Here is a 19,453-nt window from a genome sequence, read left to right as displayed (position 1 = left end):
TGGAAGGACTAGCAGAAGGAGGTCGAGAGCAGCACTGGGAGGACCTGAGACATCCGAGGCCTGGCCCCTGCTTTGCAGAGGGGCAGTCACAGCACCCACCGCCCATCCCTTCTTACACTGCCCCAAACAGGCGGTACGAGGGACCAGCAATTTAAAACTCCCCCCGTCATGGCTAGTCTGTGTCTCACATGCATCCAAACTATCAACTGTGTGGTCCTATCACCAAGCAGGGCAGACCGAAGGTAGCACCAGGGATGCAGTGGATAAGATGGACATGGCGTCACAGATGAGGTAAGGAGCCTGGATGGGGTTACACACAGAGTTACACATGACCCTGCAACTCCATGCCACACCTAAACATACAGCCAGAAGAACTCAGGACAGGCGTTCAAATACATGTCCGCACACATCCAGAGCAGCGCTGTTCCCCATTGCCGAAAGCGGGAACAGCCCAAATGCCCATCAATGGTCCACCCATACAATAAAATATTCTTCAGCCGTAACCAGGAATGCAGTCCTGATTCGTGCCACAACACGGACGGACCCTGAAAACATGACGCAGGGTGAAAAAAGCTAGACATAAAAGGTCACAGATTGTATGATTCCATTTATATGAAATTCTGAACAGGCAAATCCACAGAAACAACGCAGATTGGCGGTTGCCAGGGGCTGGGGCTGTGGGGGAGGGTGCTAGGGAGTAACTGCTTAGTGGGTGCAGGGTTTTGTTTGGGGTGATGAAAATGTTCTGAAACCAGAGAGGTACCGATGGTTGCGCAACACTGTAAACGTACCAAATGCCACGGAATCACTCATTTTAAAACGGCGGATTTTATGTTACGTAAATTGCACCTTATTTAAAAAAAAAAACAAGATGCCTAGAAGGGTATTGGAAGCCTGCACTTCTGGACCCACCTGGCCACTCTCCACCTGGCTCAAGTTTGGGAATATCCTTCCCCATTTTACCTGTACAACAGAGGTAAACCACATAACCCGGCCTCCCAGTCCAGGCTGATAAGACACACTAAGACGGTCCCCATTCTCAATGAGGAGCAGACAGCGCGCACAGAATTACCCAGACTGGCTGCTACTGAGACGCAGCCTTGACACCAAGCTCTCCCAGGTGGATCAGATCTGGGCTCGGGTCCTCTATTTGTCTGACTCAAGGAGGGACAGCTTTTCTCCTGCTGCCCAGGGAGCACGAAGCACAAAAAGGCAGTGGGAGCAACCCAAAGTGGTGGCGGTTGGAGCTGACTCAGCAGCACCCCCGCCACCACGTGTTAGGGAGAACGCCCAGGTGGGACTCACACCGCCAATGAGGAAGGGCCCCGTGGCTCTGCTGGGTGGCCGGGCGCAGAGGAACAAAGGATGAACAAAACAAACGGCTTTCCAATATTTTTAAGATTGATTTTTAAAGTTTGCTATGTGTTTTTACGAAAGGAAAAGATAGCGTGGGCATTACCAACCCATTACTGCCGAGTTGATTTCTACTCATTGCAACCCTACAGGACCAAGTAGAACTGCCCCATAGGGTTTCCAAGGCTCTTTGCAGGAGCAGATTGCCAGGTCTTTCATCTGTGGAGCTGCTGGTGGGTTCAAACCACTAACCTTTCAATTAGCATCCGAGTGCTTAACCATTGTACCACCGGGGCCAAATGGCAATCTGTGATTTTTTTCTCCATTTTTGTGATAGCAGATGTGGGGCACAGGATGGGCAGAAGTCCATGTGGAGTGGGCCCTGGTGCCCCGGCATCTGCCCTCCTTGTGCTCGGCCAAGTGTGCAGCACCCCCCTCGCCATGCGGCCCCCACCCTGAAAGCAGGCCATCAATCCTGGGCTCCACTTCTGAGACATTTAGGTCATAAGTGGCCAGGCCTGGACACCCAGGGCTCTGAGCAAAGCAGGCAAACGGGAGGCACATCCAGCCGGTAGAGCCTGTGGATGGTGACAGCCTGTCTCTCAGTGTGCAGCCCTGGACGGCACAGGCAGCGGGATGCTGGCCACAGGACAGGAGCCTTATGCTCACTCCTGCCACCATCTGAAAAAACCCTTTAAGGCCACTGGGCCTTAAAGGGGAGCCCCCTGAAGGCACTCAGCTTTGCACACCTGCAGCTCAGGGTCCCTGGTTCCCGCACCTCAGCAGAAGCCATCGTGGGGCCTGGTCCCTGGGTACTTCCCTCCCACACACCCTCCCCTGTGTTCAGACCCTCCCCGCCGGCTGGCTCCTGCTCTGGCTCAGCCACTCTGGGCCAGTGTCTGTCGGGGATTTTGTGTGTTGCCAAATGCATTTGGTTCTTAAAAGCTCACGTTTCTGCAGCCTTTTAACTCGCTGCAGACAATTTCCCACAGGAGAGGCGGAGGGGGGTGGATTGCAAATGCTGGATGCAGGGGAGGCCATGGGGGAGGGGGTGCCTGCGAAATCAGACACCCAGGAGGGGAGGGTCTTGGGAAAAACTGGATTCACGCTCAGTGTCGGCAATGATTAACCAAGTTCATATCAGAGAATTCACAGTGGCCGCGCCTGAGGTATGTTCACAGAGAGTCAAACACAGACCTGAGCAGTTAGCGCGGACCTTCTCAGGCACTTGCAGGGTCAGAGGCGGCAGGGAACGAGGCTCTGAAGGGCCCAACCACGACACCCTCCAGGTTTCCAGGCCCCTGCTGGGCCTGGCACGGACAGCCAGCTCCTCCTTGGAAGGCTGTCGGCTTGCTCGGAAGCAGGCGTGGTATTTCTCCTATGCTCCTCCTTGGGAAATCGGTGGACAGAGTCACCAGGAGAAAATACACCCGGGTGCGCACTCGCTTGTCGGAGTTCAAGCTGGATTTCCCAGGAGCCTCTGGCGTGACTTTGCCGGAATACAAACGTCAGGTCCAGGTGCTGCCGCACACTCACGCCTATGCACCCTCACACACTCACACACACTTGCATACTCACACACACACACTTAAGACTCACACACTCAGTCCCACACTCACACACACACACACCCGCAGGCTCCCACACACTCACACCCACTCACACTCACACGCATTCACTCTCTCACACTTACATCCATACCCACTCACATATGGTCTCTCTCACACACACACTCACTTGCAAAGCCCTGGCCCGCTCCTGCTGGGACCTTCGCAGGCCTCTCTGTCCCCAGAGATGGCTATCTGGACAGCAACAGAGAGACCCCTCCCCACACCCCCAACTTCTGTAGGCTCTCCACAGACCCCCGGCCTCCCCCATTCAGACCTCTGCCTGTTTTTGCCTCCACCAGCCTCTGGTCAGCCTGACCCCCCTCCTCTTCCACGGGCCGCTGAGGGGTGCCGGGCTTGGAATCTGGGTGACAACAGTGAGAAGAGGGGCTGAATGCTTGGGAGACAGCAAGAAAGTGACTAGAAAGGCAGCGGAGAGTTGGGGTGGGGAGAGGGCTGGTCACAACAGGAGGGCACCTGACAGCCTTCTGAGGGTCAGGAGGCTCGCCCAGTCCTCGTCTCCTAGTGCCCTACTCTGTGCCTCAGTTTCCACATCTGTACAATGAAGAGCAACAGGTCCGCCCTTTAGGGACCATGGCAGGATGGGGCGTGTTGATGCCAGTTTGCTGGCCCCACACATCAGCCATTACCCTCTGCCCTCTGCCTCCAGAACTGGGGTGGGGGCAGATGCGAGAGAAGGAGGGGAGAGCCAGGGAGGGGGAGGCGGCTGAGTGGCCGAGTGGGCTTCCATCCACACTGCTGGGATGAAGCAATAGGGCAGGCTGGGAAGGATGGAGGGGCGAGGAAAACATCAGCAGAGGACAGAGGGACCAGGGCACAGACAGCGAGCCACCAGGGCCCGAGTGAAATAGGTGTCCCCTCCCCCAGCGTGACTTTCCATAACAGGGTTCTAGAATACAAAGGCCCAGGGTGGGGCTGCCCGTGCTCACCGGGATAATTACATTTCCACTGCAGGTGACATTCTAGCATCTGCCGGCCTGTTTTGGAAAGGAAACGAGGTGCCTTATCTGCCAGCTCCATCGCCCATCAGCGTGACGGGGGCACACCATGTACACTGTGTTGTCCTGCCAGCCACAGCCACCTGCGGGGCAGCCACCAGCGGGCTCACAGAGGGCAGGCCTGTCACCTCTCTCACGGGGCTCACTGGCTTGGGGGAAGAAAGGCCACTGCTACAAGCCCCTTCCCCCAGCTTCTATTACCCGCCTAAGTCCACTCCAGGGAGCCATTTAAAGTCCCAAGCCAGAGATGAAGGATAACAGCGGTCACAGACATGACCCTTCAGCCCAGCGGAGCAAATGGAATGCTGCCCTGTTACGGATGCATGGGTATTCGATATTTATCAATTACCCCCTTGGGCTGGACGCAACAGAAGGGGATTTCTGCCCCTCAGAATACTGAATATACCGTGGCCTGCCAGAAGGACAAACAAATCAGTCTTGGAGGAAGTACAGCCAGAACGCTCCTTAGAAGCCCGGATGACGAGATTATGTCTAGCTTACTTTGGTCACATCATCGGGAGGATCAATCCCTGGAGAAGGACATCACGTTTGGTAAAGTAGAGGGTCGGCGAAGAAGAGGTAAACCCTCTATGAGAAGAACTGACACAGCCGCTCCAACAATGGACTCAGACATGCCAACGATCGTGAGGATGGCACCGGACGGGGCATGGTTTCATTCTGTCGTACGTAAGGTCACCATGAGTAGGAGGCAAGTCGATGGCAACCAACAACAACAACATCCCTGAGAAACTTACTTCTTAACCAGAAGACACAGCCAAAGGGACACGGAATGAGCCAGGCTAGCTAGGCCTCGTGAACTCGGTCAACTTTCTGAGTCGTAAATAAGCACGTAGGGAGGGGGCGGCCCGTGCTCCCCTCCACACGGTATTAACACTGCCCCCCTTGGTCAGTGAGAGGCATGTAGGGCTAATAAGGCCCTGGCACAGAGAAGGCAGAACACCTAGAGCCCCGCTGGCCGTCTCCTCTACCCTAAAGGTGTTACGTAGTTTGCAAAGCTTACCTATCATTTCATGACATTAAAAAAGGCTAGCTTCATCTTGTATATTCGATAAATCAAATGATTGTTAAAACAGAAAATTTGAAAGAAGAAAACAAAAATGACTCATAATCCCACCACCCAGGTACCTCTGCTTCACTGTTTCGTTTTCTTAAAAGCAACTCAAGTATATGCGAGACCGTACAGAGGGTACTGTTACGGATTGTATTGTGTCCCCCCAAAAATGCGCGCCATCTTGGCTAGGCCTTGATTCCCAGTATTGTGTGGTTGTCCACCATTTCGTGATCTGCTGTGATCTTCCTGTGTGTTGTAAATCCTACCTCTGTGATGTTAACGAGGCAGGATTAGACGCAGTTATGTTAATGAGGCAGGACTCAGTCTACAGGATTAGGTTGTATCTTTTTTTTGCTTTTGTCTTTTTTTTTGTGGTATTTAGATGAAGGTTTACAGAACAAACTAGCTTCTCATTAAACTATCAGTACACAAACTGTTTTGTGCCATTGGTTGCCAACCCCACGACATGTCAACACTCTGCCTTCTGGACCTTGGGTTCCCCGTTACCAGCTTTCCTGTCCCCTCCTGCCCTCTGGTTCTTGCCTCTGAACTATGCCCATTTAGTCTCGTTTTGTTTTATGGGCCTGTCTAATCTTTGGCTGAAGGGTGAACCTCAGTGACTTCATTACTAAGCTAAAAGGGTGTCTGCGGGCCATACTCTCAGGGTTTCTCTAGTCTCTGTCAGACCAGTAAGTCTGTTTTGTTTTGTTTTTTTCTGAGTTAGAATTTTGTTCTACATTTTTCTCCAGCTCTGTGTGGGACCCTCGACTGTGATCTCTGTCAGAGCAGTCAGTGGTGGTATCCAGGCACCACCTAGTTGTGCTGGACTCAGTCTGGTGGAGGCTGTAGTACTTGTGGTCCATTAGTCATTTGCACTAAACTTTCCCTCGTATCTTAGATAGCCGCTCACAAGCTTTTAAGACCCCAGACACTACTCACCAAAGTAGAATGTAGAACATTTTCTTTATGAACTATGTCATGCCAATTGAACTAGGCCCCCACATCCCTCGGCCTAGTAATTCGGTCCCTCAGGGAGTTTGGATGTGTCTATGGAGCTTCCATGACTTTGCCTTGTACAGGTGTGCTGGCTTCCCCAGTACTGTGTACTGTCTTACCCTCCACCAAAGTTACCACTTACCTATCGTCTATTTAGTGTTTTTCCATCCCTACCCCTCCCCTCCCTTATAACCATCAAAGATTGTTTCTTTTTGTCGGTAAACCTTTTCATGAGTTTTTATAGTAGTGGTCTCATACAATATTTGTCCTTTGTGATTGACTTATTTCACTCAGCATAATGCCCTCCAGATTCATCCATGTTGTGAGATGTTTTCCAGATTCATCATTGTTCTTTATCTTTGCATAATATTTTATTGCGTGTACATACAGTTTATCCATTCATCTGTTGATGGGCACCGGGGTAATTTCCATCTTTTTGCTATTGTGAACAATGCTGCAATGAACATGGGTGTGCATATGCCTATTTGTGTGAGAGCTCTTATTTCTCTAGGATATATTCGTAGGAGTGGGATTGCTGGATCATATGGTATTTCTATTTTAGGTTGTATCTTGAGTCGATTGCTTTTGAGATACAGAAGAGAGAAGCGAGCAGAGAGCAGAGGAACTTCATTATCACCAAGAAAGAAGAAACAGGGGCAGAACTCGTCCTTTGGACCAGGGACCCCTGTGCTGAAAAGCTTCTAGGCCAGGGAAAGATTGATGACAGACCTTCCCCCAGAGCTGACAAAGAAAGAAAGCCTTTCCCTGGAGTTGGCACCCTGAATTCAGACTTCTAGCTCCCTAGACTGTGAGAGATTAAATTTGTTTGTTAAAGTCATCTACTTGTGGGAGTTCTGTTACAGCAGCACTAGATAACTAAGTCACTTCTCAAACATCTCCCAAAGGAACCCACTGTGTGGAAGACTATTTATGGAAAGGGTCGTGACCCACGTCCCTCCCACCCCCACCCCAATCCCTGGCAACGACTGATCTGTCCTCCATCTCTATAATTTCATCATTTCAAGAACATTACATAAACGGAGTCATTCAATGTGTAACTTTCTGGGATAGGCTTTTTTTTTCACTCAGCATAATTCCCTGGAGATTCATCCAGGTTGTTGTATCAGTAGTTCACTCCTTTTCAATGCCAAGCAGTATTCCACGATATGGACGTACCACAGTTTGTTTAGTCATTCATTCACTGAAGGACATCGCCTTATTTCCAGCTTTTGACTCCTATGAAAAAAGCTGCTATAAACGTTCATGTCCAGGTTTTTGTGTGAATACGAGTTTTTGTTTTTCTGGGATAAATGTCTAAGACAGTAATGGCTGGGTTGTATTCTAGTTACATGTGTAGTTTTTAAAGAAACTGCCGAACTGTTTTCCAGAGTGGCTGTGTTGTTGTTGTTAGGTGTCACCTAGTGTGACAGAACAGAATTGTTCCCATAGGGTTTCCTAGACCGTAATCTTGACAGGAGCAGATCGCGAGGTCTTTCTTTCGTGGAGTCGCTGGGTGAGTCTGAACTTCCAACTCATTTAGCAGCCTGGCTCGTAACCATTTCGACACCAGAGCTCCTTAGAGCGGTTGTACCATTGTCCATTCCTACTAGTCACGTATGAGTGAGGTGGTTTTTCCACATCCACGCCACCATTTGGTGTTGCTACTGTTTGTTCTAGCCGTTTTGCTAGGTGTGTAGTGCTATTATTATTACTCCTCGTTTTTGGAGCCCTGGCGTTTGCAGTGCTTAAGAGCTTGGCTGCTAACCAAAAGGTCGGCAGTTCACATCCACCAGCTGCTCCTTGGAAACCCTATGGGGCAGTTCTACTTTGTCCTATAGGGTTGCTAAGAGTTGGCTTGGTTTGGTGAGTGGCTAACGGTGTTGAGCATCTTTTCATTGGTTTATTTGCTGTCTGTATCTTTTCCGGCGAAATGCCTCTTCATGTCTTCTGCACATTTTCTAATTGGATTGTTTGCTTTTAACCTGCTGAGTTTTGAGAATACCAGTCCTTCGTTGGATATGTGATTTGCAAATATTTTCTCCCGGTCTGTAGCTTGTCTTTACCTTCTCTCAACAGGGTCTTTTGATCAGTGAAGTTCAATTTATCAATTTTTCCTTTAACGGATCATGCTTTTGGTGTCAGGTTTAACAACTCTTTCCCTGATCCTAAATCTTGAAGGTTTTCTTCTTTGTATTTTTCTAAAAAATTTATATTTCTACACTTCCAGCCATTTTGAGTTAATTTTTAGATAAGGTGTGAGACTTAGGATGAGGTGTTTTGTTTTTTCCCTATAGATGTGCGATCGCCGCAGCACCAGTTCCACTGATTCGCTTCCACATCTTCGTCAAAATCAGTTGGGGACATTTGTGTGGGTCTGTCTGTAGCCGGGTTCTTTGTTCCGTTCCATTGACCTATGCATTTATTCCTCTGCCAAGTAGACTACCACACGGTCTTGATTACTGTAAAATGTCTTGAAATCAGGTAGACTGACTCTGCCCACTTTATTCTTCTTTTCCAAACCTGTCTTAGCTATTTTAGATCCTTTGCCTTTCCATATAAATTTTAGAAGAATCTCGTCTATATCTACCGGAAATTGTTTTTGTGATTTTGATAGGAATTGCATTAAATCTGTGTATCAGTTTGGGGAGAACTGACACCTTTACTAATTTGGGTCTTCTAATCCACGAACATAAGGAGCCCTGGTGGTGCAGTGACTAAGTGCTCATCTGCTCACTGATAGGACAGCAGTTCGAACCCACCAGCCGCTCTGCAGGAGAAAGATGTGGCAGTCTGCTTCCGTAAAGATTTCAGCCTTGGAAACCCTATGGGGCAGTTCTACTCTGTCCTGTAGGGTCGCTATGAGTCAGAATTGACTTGACGGCAATGGGTTGGTTTTTTAAATCCATGAACATATTATGTATCTTCATTTCTTTAGATCTTCTTTGATTTATTCCATCAGCAGTGTGTATCATGCAAATCCTGTCCATGTTTTGTCAAATTTATACTTAAGTAATGTTTTTGGTATTGGTTTTCAATGTCAGTGTTCACGTGTTCATTGCTAGTATATAGAAATAGAATTGATGTTGTACGTTTACCTTGTATCTTATGACCCTGCTGAACTCACTTATTAGTTCTAGGAGTTTTTTGTAGATTCTTTAGGATTTTCTATGTACACAATCATGTCACCTGCAAATGGGAGTTTTATTTCTTCCTTTCTGATCTGCATGCTATTTATTGTCTTTTCTTGCCTCACTGCACAGGCTACAACAACCAGCACCGTGGTGAACAAGAGTCGTGACAGTGGACATCCGTGCATTGCTCCCGATCGTAGGGGGAAAGCGTCCAGTCTCCTACCATTAAGTAAGTATGACGTTAGTTGTAGGCTTCTCGTAGATGCTCTTCATTAAGCTGAGGAAGTTCCCCTCTATTTCTACTGCTCTGAGAGTTTTCACCATGAACGAGGTTAGAATTTTATCAAATGTGTTTTTTTTCTGTGATATGATCATGTGATTTTTCTTCTTTGGCCTGTTAAATGTGGTAGATCGATTTTCAAATATTGAACCAGCCTTGCATGCCCGGTACGCGCTGTCCACAGATGCTATCGTTAGCAGGTGAGATATCACAAAGATACTGAGGATGAGATGTCTGGGGGGTGCAAATGGTTAATGAGCTCAGCAGCTAAACAAAAGGTTGGAGGTTCCAGTCTACCCAGAGGCGCCTTGGAAAAAGGCCTTGCAATCTATTTCTGCAAAGTCAGCCATTGAAAACCCTATGGAACACAGTTCTACTCTGATACACATGGGGTCATAACGAGGTGGAATCCACCCAATGGCAACTGATTATCAAGGAAGGAAGGAGGGAGCAGGTGGGGAGAGAGCAATGAAGAAAACGGGGCAGAATGCCAGCAACCGCGAGATTTAGGTGAAGGGCATATAAGAGTCCTTGTTTTATTTCTGCAACTTTTCTGAAAGTTAGAAATTTGAAATAAAATTAAAACAAAAATCCACACTCTCTGACTTGTTCTGCGCCATGTGGTTGTTGTTTTTAATCTGTTAATGATATTCTTGGAGACCTTCCCACACAGCACACAGGCCTCCACCCCATCATTGGTAATGGCTGTATGCCATTCCACTGTATGGATGACCTTGTATTTTATTAAATAGTTTCTGAGTTGGCTTTTCTAAGTTGGATTCTGTGAAAGGACTACATGTCTACTTTTTATGATCATGACAAATGTTTCCAGTCTTCCAGTTTTAGAAAACAGCACAAACCTCTCGCTCTCCAATAATAGCTTCTGTCCATCTTTCTGGACGTGTCTCAAAAGCAGAGGCTCTTTGGAGCTCTATTACATGCAGAGAAAGCACCCTGGACAGGCCCTTTCCAGAACTGGTGAAGGTTTGGTGGAGGGTGTGGGGGACGGACGAGGTAGACCTAAATTCTCATCTCTGTGGTAGGAGCCAAGAGAGAAGGTCCAAAATAAAAAACCGGAAACAACAGGACAAGCCTGTTATTTATCCAGGAGAGTCAGATAAAGGGGGTGCTCCGTGTTCCTTCCCTGACCGTCTCCTTCAAACTGACAGCCCCACCGGCTCTCACCACCTCCTCGGCCTCCACCCCAGCTTCACTGTCTTCAAGCATGTAACACCACCAATTCCACATTTTACTCACTTATTTTGTGTAATCTCCCTGACTCTCTGTAGAACATGAGCTCCAGATAAACCACAGACCTTTATCTCTTTTGTCCTCTGCTGTATCCCATCCCCAGAATAGTGCCTGGCACACAGTAGGCACTCAACAAACATTTGATGAGTGAATGAACGAAGGAATGAGAGGAGGGCGGCAGGGAGTGACCAGGGAAGTCCTCACACCCCTCAGCTACACCCGCAGGGTCACATACTTGCTAATCACAGCAGGTCTACAGGCCCCCAGGGACACTGCCAGAAACCAGTCTCAACAAGTGTCTGCTGTTTTCTGCAACACTGGCCAAGGCAGCAGGAGCCCCTCCTGCACCCATGGGCTGCTACAGGGGGAGGGAGTCACTCAGTTTCTTTGCACCATCCACGCATAACCCACCTTCCTTGGAGCTCTGGGGTTTAATGTGAAACCCAGAACCCAAGCCGCCTTGACGGACGTGAACAAGCAAAGGGTCTGAGACGCCGTAGGCAGGAGAGAGTCACTCCTAATGACGTCCCGTGTGTGTGGGTGCTTTCCTCCAAAGTCATGGACAGCTCAAGGCATCTGGACATCCTGCTCAACTAGAAGCAGAGAAGCCGAGGCTTGAGGGGAGAAGTCTGCTTCAACTAGAGCCCAGGCATCCTTTTTTTACTGTGATAGACTATGTATAACACACAATGAGCCATTTTAGCCACTTGTATGTGCACAACTCAGTGGCATCAATTCCATCCACCATGTTGGGCAACCACCATACCGCCTATTTCCAAAAATTTTCATCATCCCAAAGGGAAACTCACACAGCCCTCCTCCCCACTGCCCCCAGCCCCTGGTAACCTCTAATCTAATGGATCTTCTCATTTAAAATGTCATTAAGTGTTAAGAAAAAGTAAGCTGACTTTGTCTTGCTCTCTGCCTGGGGAGGCCGATGCATATGGACCATATCAAAGGGTTCCCTGCCCCGTTCCCCTCAGGCTGTCCACTCACAGAGGACCACGGCTCCATGCAGGCTGTGTGGGAAAGATGGGGGTCAAGGAGGCCCTCAAGAGCCCTAGCCTGAGCAGCCACAAGGCCTGGGCTCCCTGGCAGGTGGGGAGAAGCAGGTGGGAGGCAGAAGCTTGGACGGGAGAGTTGCTGGACAGCTAGGTGGAGAAACTGAGCCAGAAGTTGGATGTAAGGGCCAAGGGCAAGGCCAAGATAGCAGGTCTACACTTGGGAGTAGCCAGTGCTCACGTGGTGGGCTGAGTTGAATAGTGTCCCCTCAGATTCCTGTCTACATGCAACCTCTGAATATGACCTCATTGGAAATAGGGTCTTTGTAGATGTCATCAAGCTGAGATGAGAGCACACTGTGGTAGGGGGGCCATAAATCCAATGACTGGTATCCTTGGATTTGGAAGGGAACTTGAACACAAAGAGAAGGCCATGTGATGATGGAAGCAGACTAGAATGATGGGTCTACAAGCAAAGGACTGCTGGCAACACCAGAAGCTGGGAGAGACAAGGAAGGATCCTCCCCTAGAGCCTTTAGAGAGCACATGGCCCTGCCCACACCCTGATTCTGGACTCCTGGTCTCCAGAACCGTGAGAGAATAAATTCCTGTGGTAAGCCACCTAGTCTGCGGTACTTTGTTATGGCAGCCCTAGGGCACTGAAACAGGTGGCATGTAAGTTGGGGGGCTGGATGTGACCTCTCAGGAGAGTGCAGAGATGGGCTGAGCTCCAGCGTGAAGTACAGCCACACTAGGGACATTCACAGAGCACAGGGCAGTCGGGAGGGCCCAGCGGGGTAGGGAGGGGTCCAGGAGTCAACCCAGCACTGAGTGATCCAAGAGGGGCAGGGGGTCAGCAAATAAAGGGTGAGCAGAGAGATGGCTCTCCAGCCAGAGGACCCCATGGTCAAAAGTACGTAAGTGGGAAACAGCCAGTGTGTGTCATAGACTTAAGGCGCAGGGTGCGGAGCGGAGGAGGCCTTGAGGGGCTGATTGTGGACAACCCAGGCCCTGGGGTCACGGTGGCCATGTCTGGCAAACTGGCCGCCCTCCTACCCGACTCTAACATGTTTGGCAACCTTACAGTGCCTGCCTGAGCCATCCTCTGAGGAACGACTTAGCACTTGGGTAAATAAGACCCTCCAGCAGAGACAGAAAGTTCTGGAGAAACAGCCCTGCCACCCCCCCACCCATTTCACCTTCACCCCAAGACAGATGCACACAATCCCTGCCCACTTGCCCATTGTGTTCACGATAGGGGCCTGGAGCTCGGAGTGGAAACGGCTGGTTTCCTCCACGGAACAGCCTCAGGCAGGAGAGAGACAGGAAAGGCCTGATCCCACAGAGGGCAGGTGTTGAAAGACCCTGCGGTGAGCGGAAGCAGTGGATTCCCCTAATCCCCTGGCCGCTTATCCTGGGCCCCTCGTCCCCTGTGACGCACCGGGTGGTGCTCCTCACTGTGTGCTGCTGTGGTCCGTGGGTGGGGGGGCCGGTGGGTGCAGAGTAGCCCCTCGGTCCTACCTGTCTCTCCAGGTGCAGAGTGTGATGCCCAAGGAGACTGAATTAAGGCCTGGGCAGGGATGTCAACACCATGGACCCCGTCCCTACTCGGCCGTGGACATGCTACTCTTTCGACCATTGGCAGAAGGTACCAGAACATGCTACCTGCCCATGCACTCTAGTGGGGAAACCAAGGCCATCCCACTTGCCCTAGCGGACCGCTTTCAGCTTGACCCTGGGAAATGTATTTCAGATACAGCCAGGAAGGCAAACACTGCCATGAATATATTTTCTCTGCTTCGTGATAATGGAGCCTGGTCCCCAGTACCCCGGCCCAGAGACGGAGTCCCACCACCACCCCTAACCCAACTGGTGGGCCTGTCACCCTGAGCCCGCCAATGCAAACACCCCTTGGGCACGTCGCTCTCTGGTGTCCAGCCTCACCGGCATGAAAAGTGCAAAAGGAGGGACCGGGGCCGGGGCCGAGCGCCCAGTCAGAGCGCAGGGCCAGATGTTCTGTGGACGCAGCAGCTGCTTGCCCGGGAGCAGCGGGCAGGCAGGAGTGTCCCCGTCGGAGCAGCCGTCTTCTTTCTGTTCACAGGTGTGCGGAATACCATGGCAGAAGCCCAGACATGTCTGGGCCAGAAAACCGCTCACCCTTGACCACTCCTTGGGCCAGGAGGGTTAGGCCTCGAAGGAGTCCTGCCACCAACACGGGGACTCAGTGGGTAAAGCCAGGGAGATCAGAGTGCCGTGCAGTCTGTCCGTCCTGCTCCCTGGAGCTGACTCAGGCCTGACTTCAGGCAGGACAGCCCCGGGCCTGCCACACCAGTGCTTACCGGAAGGTGCCTGCAGCGTGGGGGAGGCTATGCCTCGCAAGAGGGGGACACAGAAGCGCAGGCCCATCTGCCCCCATGGCTCATGTCCTCTGTGACATGGCAGCTGCCTTCTGACCCATTTGCTGCCTTTGGGGCAGGGGTAGTCTGCGGGGGGGTGTTCACCATGGCGGGGTGTAGGTCATGAGGGATAGAAAATTCCTTTTGGGCAGCCCCAGGAGGCACCCCAAAAGAGATAAGACAGAGCAACTAAAGTGAGGATGAGACACCCAGGGGGTGTCCATTGGGGATGACAGGTCTCACAGACGGAGATGTATGGGTAAAAACCACACTACGGACCCACCGCAGCCCCTGAGAGACAATGCTGGAGAGGGGGATCGGGCTCTGACCTGCACCCACCGCTTCTCACAGAACAAATAGAGGCTGCTCTCCAGATGAGTGGCGGCAGGGGTATTCACCAAACCAGAACCAAACCACTGCCGTCCAGTCGATTCCGACTCATAGCACCCTGCAGGACGCAGTAGAACTGCCCCCCAGTGTGTCCAAGGCTGTAATCTTTATGGAAGCAGACTGCCTCATGTTTTCTTCAGAGGAGCACCTGGTAGGTTCGAACCACTGATCTTTTGGTTAGCAGCTGAGCACTTAACCACTGTGCCACTAGGGCTCCTTCAGGTGTGTTCACAGTGGGTACTAATTGTCCCAACAGCCACAGGTGGCCACTATTTCCTGCAAAAACTAGTACTGGTACCAGCTGCCACTAAGCCATGACCCCATGCGTGTCAGAGCAGAACTGTGCTCTGTAGGGTTTTCCTTTTTTTAAATTTTATTTATTTTGTTGTTGTTCAGAATATACACAGCAAAACATATACCAATTCAACAGTTTCTACATGTACCATTTAGTGCCACTGATCACATTCTCCGAGTTGTGCAACCATTCCCACCCTCCTTTTCTGAGTTGTTCCTCCGGCACTGACATAAATTCATTGCCCGCTAACGTTCCTATCTAATCTTTCGAGTTGCTGTTGTCAGTCTGATCCCATAGAGACAGTTCTTGAAAGAGTAGAATGTTTAAGGCAGACAGTTTGTATTAGTTAAGCTAAACTATTGTTTCGTTTTAAGATGACCTCCAGGGATATTTTTGGTTTAAGGTTTAAAGATTATCTCAGGCAGTAGTTTCAGGGGTTCATCCAGTCTCCATGGCTCCAGAAAATCTGGTGCCCAAGAGAATTTGAAGTTCTGTTCTATATTTTCCCCTTTTGATCAGGATTCTTCTATGGAATTGTTGGTGAAAATATTCAGTAATGGTAGCTGGGCACCATCCCATTCTTCCGGTCTCATGGCAAAGGAGGCAGTTGTCATGGAGGCAATTGGCCACGCCTTCCATATCCTCCTCCTATTTCGGACCTCCTTCTTCCTCTGTTGCTCCAGGCGAATGGAGACCAACTGCTGCTCTCTGGATCCCTGCCTGCAAACTTTTAAGACCCCAGGCCTTACATGACAAACTAGGAGGCAGAACAGAAGCACTGACCATACTATCAGGCCAATGAACTAGGATGTCCCAATGAAATCATGACCCTAAACCTCCAAACCAAGGCACCGAACCCCATGAGGTGTTTGGCTATACATAACCAGCCTCTCAGCAGCTACTCTTTTATTTTTTTTGTCACTGTTGTAAATATGTCTATCACACAACTTTGCCAATTCAGCTTCTCACAGGTGTACAACTTAGTGCTAGCACTCAGAATAATCGGCCATGCAACCTGCCCTCAATCAAGGTGATTTTTCCATCCCTGTTAACTGCCCCTTCTCCCATCCCTCCCACCCTTGGTAACCACCAATAAATTTTGGTTTCTTTATACTTGTCTTTCCCTGTGTTTTTCTAGCAGCGAGGTCATACGGTATTTGTCCTTTCGGGGTGTATTTGTTCCTCTGTAGGGTTTTCAGTGGCGGATTTTTCTGAAGGAAACCACCAGGGCTTCCTCCCGACGTACCTCTGAGGGGACTTGAACTGTCGATCTTTCAGTTAACAACCAAGCGCGTTAGCCGTTTACACCACTCCACACAAAAGCGAGAGTCTTTGAAATAGGACAATCACGGCAAACTTACCTCTCTGTATTTGTGGAGGCCTGTCCTCTTTCTTTTGTCGGACCACCAGCACCTCACCCCACCTCCCCTACTTACTGGCGCACGCTTCCAACAAGCATCCCATGGGCCGCTCAGCACCACCTCCAGAGAAGTGACAGCAGCAGCTGCTCGACACTGGCCCAGACCCTGCCCCTGGCACATTTGGGCACCCCTTCCCTCCTTATTGCTTAAAATTCCGAGAAAGGCACTATGTTCCCAGTCACCTCAGATATGTACTCCAAACCACCCACCACCCCCCACCACCCCGAACATCTCCTTTGCCCTCGTTGCAAATGGACTGAGGAATTCCATACAGGCATTAGAAACTTCCCCGGGCCAGCACCTGACGGGCGGCAGGCAGCTCCTGCCCACGGGTAGGAGACTAAGGAAAAAATCTGAGGCCACTGCAGAGGGCCCGTTCGGGGGTTCCCCTGTGGGTGGTCACTGCCATACCCGTTCAGAGGGGTCACGGAAGACAAGATGACCGCAGGCCCAAGTGCTGGGGGCAAACACCATTCATTGGTGTTTCTGCAAAACTGGAACCCAGTGCGTATGAAATCCAGAAACCACTTTCCTCCACGGTCTAATTCCAGCAGAGGGGAGAGAAGCCCTGGTTTGCCAGCCAGGCTCAGCAAGGCCCCTCTGGGAGGACTTTGGGGAAGACAGGCCAAGCTCAGCGTAGGCAGGCAAGCCCCAACACAGAGCAATTCAAGGAGAGGTAGCCTGGACTATCTGAGCAGGGAGAAAAGCATTTGCAAAACCACAGCAAACCCAAGCTGGGCATCCTGCTGCAAAAACCAGCAATGTGTTTCCGGATAAGCCAAGAAACGGTAAACTAGGGCGGAACAGGGAACGCCCTCAGCATGCCAGCACTTCCTGGGAGCGCGTTCTGATGTTCGAGTTACACCCAGTGTCTTAGTCACCTGATGCTGCTCTAACAGAAATACCACAAGGGGGTGGCTTTAACAAACAGAAGCTTATTTTCTCACAATTCAGGAGGCTAGAAGTACAAATTCAGGGCACCAGCTCTAGGGGAAGGCTTTCTCTCTCTGTCGGCTCTTGAGGGAAGTCCTTGTCTCTTTGAGCTTCTGCTCCCGGGTGACCTCCATGTGGCGTGGCATCTCTCTTCCATCTCAGCCTCTCTGGCTGTCTTGTTTAATCTCTTTTATCTCTCAAAAGAGACTGACTGAAGACACACCCTACACTAATCCTGCCTCACTAACAGAACAGACAACCTGTTCCCAAATGGGATTATAACCACAGGCATAGAGGTTAAGATTTACAACACAAATTTTAGGGCGACACAATTCAGTCCATAACACCGGGTACAACAAACAATTTTGGATTTAGACACGAGTCTGAATGGCCTGGAATTTTAGCCACCAGTAAAGGCTCTAGCCAGAGCCCCCACCAATGAATACATTCTTTCTGCGTCCTTGCCACGCTGTAGGGTGACCTCTGGGGTCTTGTCTCTCTCCTCGGCCCGGGAGTACCCCCACCCTAGCACAGGGCTGGGGCAGTCACACCAGACATTCGACAAATGCTTATTTCTTAAATCACTTTCTCTCCCAGCATATATACATATGATATATATAATACATATATATAATTGGGTTTTTAGTGGGTTATATGTAATTTCAGAGTGTAGGGGTCTTCAGGAAAGAGCTCTGGTGGTACACTGCTTAATCAGCAGTTGGAACCCACCAGCCACTCCTCGGGAGAAAGATGTGGCAGTCTGCTCCTGTAAAGATTACAGCCTTGGAAATTCTATGGGGCAGCTCTACTTTGTCTCATAGGGTCACCGTGAATCAGAATTGAGTCAACGGCAACAGGTTAAATGTCCTAAGACAGAAAAACCACAGGGAGGCTGCCACCGGCCGCCCCGGCCCTGTGGGAAGGATGCGGTGTCCGGTCCTACCTTGTTGTAGTACTGCACCTGCACGGAGTGCCACCGCCCATCACTCACGCCGCCAGGCACCTGTGGTGCGACCGTCGTGGTGGTCTCACCTGCAGGGGAGGAAGGAACAGACAGAAACAGAGGTCACGGGGTCCGTCCGCCACCAAGGGTCTGGCCGTGAGGCCGTGCATAGGGCAGGTGCACACCGTTCAGAAGCGTGGCCGTACCGCTGCCCCTCCTGCAGCACCCACCCTCAGGTTACCCATCGCTCCACCCACACCTGAGGACTGGACCCCAACCGTTAAGGCTGCTGGGGGTGCTGGCAAGGAAAAGAAGGGCTCCCCCTCTAGCTCAGGATCTTGGAAGGTTACCCACACGGCCCTTCTCTGAGTGCCCCATATCCACAGGCCACATGTCCCCCTCCCCACAGGGTCACAGGGTACACACCACCACCTCTTCACAGTTACTCAGGTCCTGCTCCTAAGCTTCCCTTTTCTGATTACAAGAGTCACTCCTGTGTGTTGTCTTAAATGTGAAGAATGTTAAAAAGCGTAGAGAAGGAGAACCCGTCTGTGATGAGCTCAGCATCTCACCAACTCCAGGCCCTGTCCTGGCTCTCCACCACCCCCTCCAGCCACACCGGCATCTTTCTGCTCCAATTCCCAGAAGCAATCACGGTTACTCTTTAGCAGGGATCCTTTCCTGTCCGCGTTGCACCAACATAGACAAAGTCCAAACTGATACAGTTCTGTTTCTCACACTGCTCACGAGCACTTTCTTTCCCGTGTCCTGAACAACGCACTAGAACGTCATATAGGGTGTCACAAGGAGAGGTCACAGAATACTCTGCTGGTGCCTCTCCTTTTTTGGGGGAGGAGGCATCAATGTCACTTCTGATCCTGGAGCTCCTGCCTCAGCTGGGCTGGCATTATACAAAAAGGAACCAAACCTGTTGCCATCGAGTCAATTCTGACTCATAGTGACCCTATAGAACAGAGTAGATCTGTCCTATAGGGTTTTCAAGGAGCAGCTGGTGGATTTGAACTGCCGGCCTTTTGGTTAGCAGCCGAGCTCTTTATCACTGCGCCACCAGGGCTGGCATTATAGGCAGCTATAATTTTTAAATCCCCTCGGATGTTCTGGTGTGCACTCTGGATTGAGCAGGCAGCTGGGAGGAGGCAGCTTCGGGTGCATGGAAGGGCAGGGTCAGCCATTGCCAAGCCCGGGCAGGAGATGCAGTCCCCATGGAACCAGCTGGACATTCTGGAAACGAGGGGCATGGGTTTGCAGACAGAGATCCAGGCAGAGGAGCGGCATCCTGCCCCACGAAGCCTGGGAGTTCACAGTGCATGCCTGGAGACGGTGTGGCTACAGCCCCCACTGGAG

General features: G+C 50.6%; 1 protein-coding gene across 2 annotated transcripts in view; it reads right to left on the bottom strand.

Moving 5' to 3' along the window:
• The window catches only part of CELSR1 (cadherin EGF LAG seven-pass G-type receptor 1), a 197,580-nt gene that overhangs the window by 69,126 nt on the left and 109,001 nt on the right, over positions 1-19,453 (bottom strand). For both annotated transcript variants that reach the window (XM_064283360.1, XM_064283361.1), the window contains exon 5: positions 18,089-18,177. In XM_064283360.1, the coding sequence (XP_064139430.1) occupies positions 18,089-18,177 (89 nt within the window). The remainder of the gene's footprint in view (positions 1-18,088; positions 18,178-19,453) is intronic.

The sequence above is a fragment of the Loxodonta africana genome, chromosome 4 (assembly GCF_030014295.1).
Source record: "Loxodonta africana isolate mLoxAfr1 chromosome 4, mLoxAfr1.hap2, whole genome shotgun sequence".
Classification (NCBI taxonomy): Eukaryota; Metazoa; Chordata; class Mammalia; order Proboscidea; family Elephantidae; genus Loxodonta; species Loxodonta africana.
The sequence above is the reverse complement of the archived record's forward strand: the minus strand, read 5'-3'. Positions and strand labels throughout refer to the sequence as shown.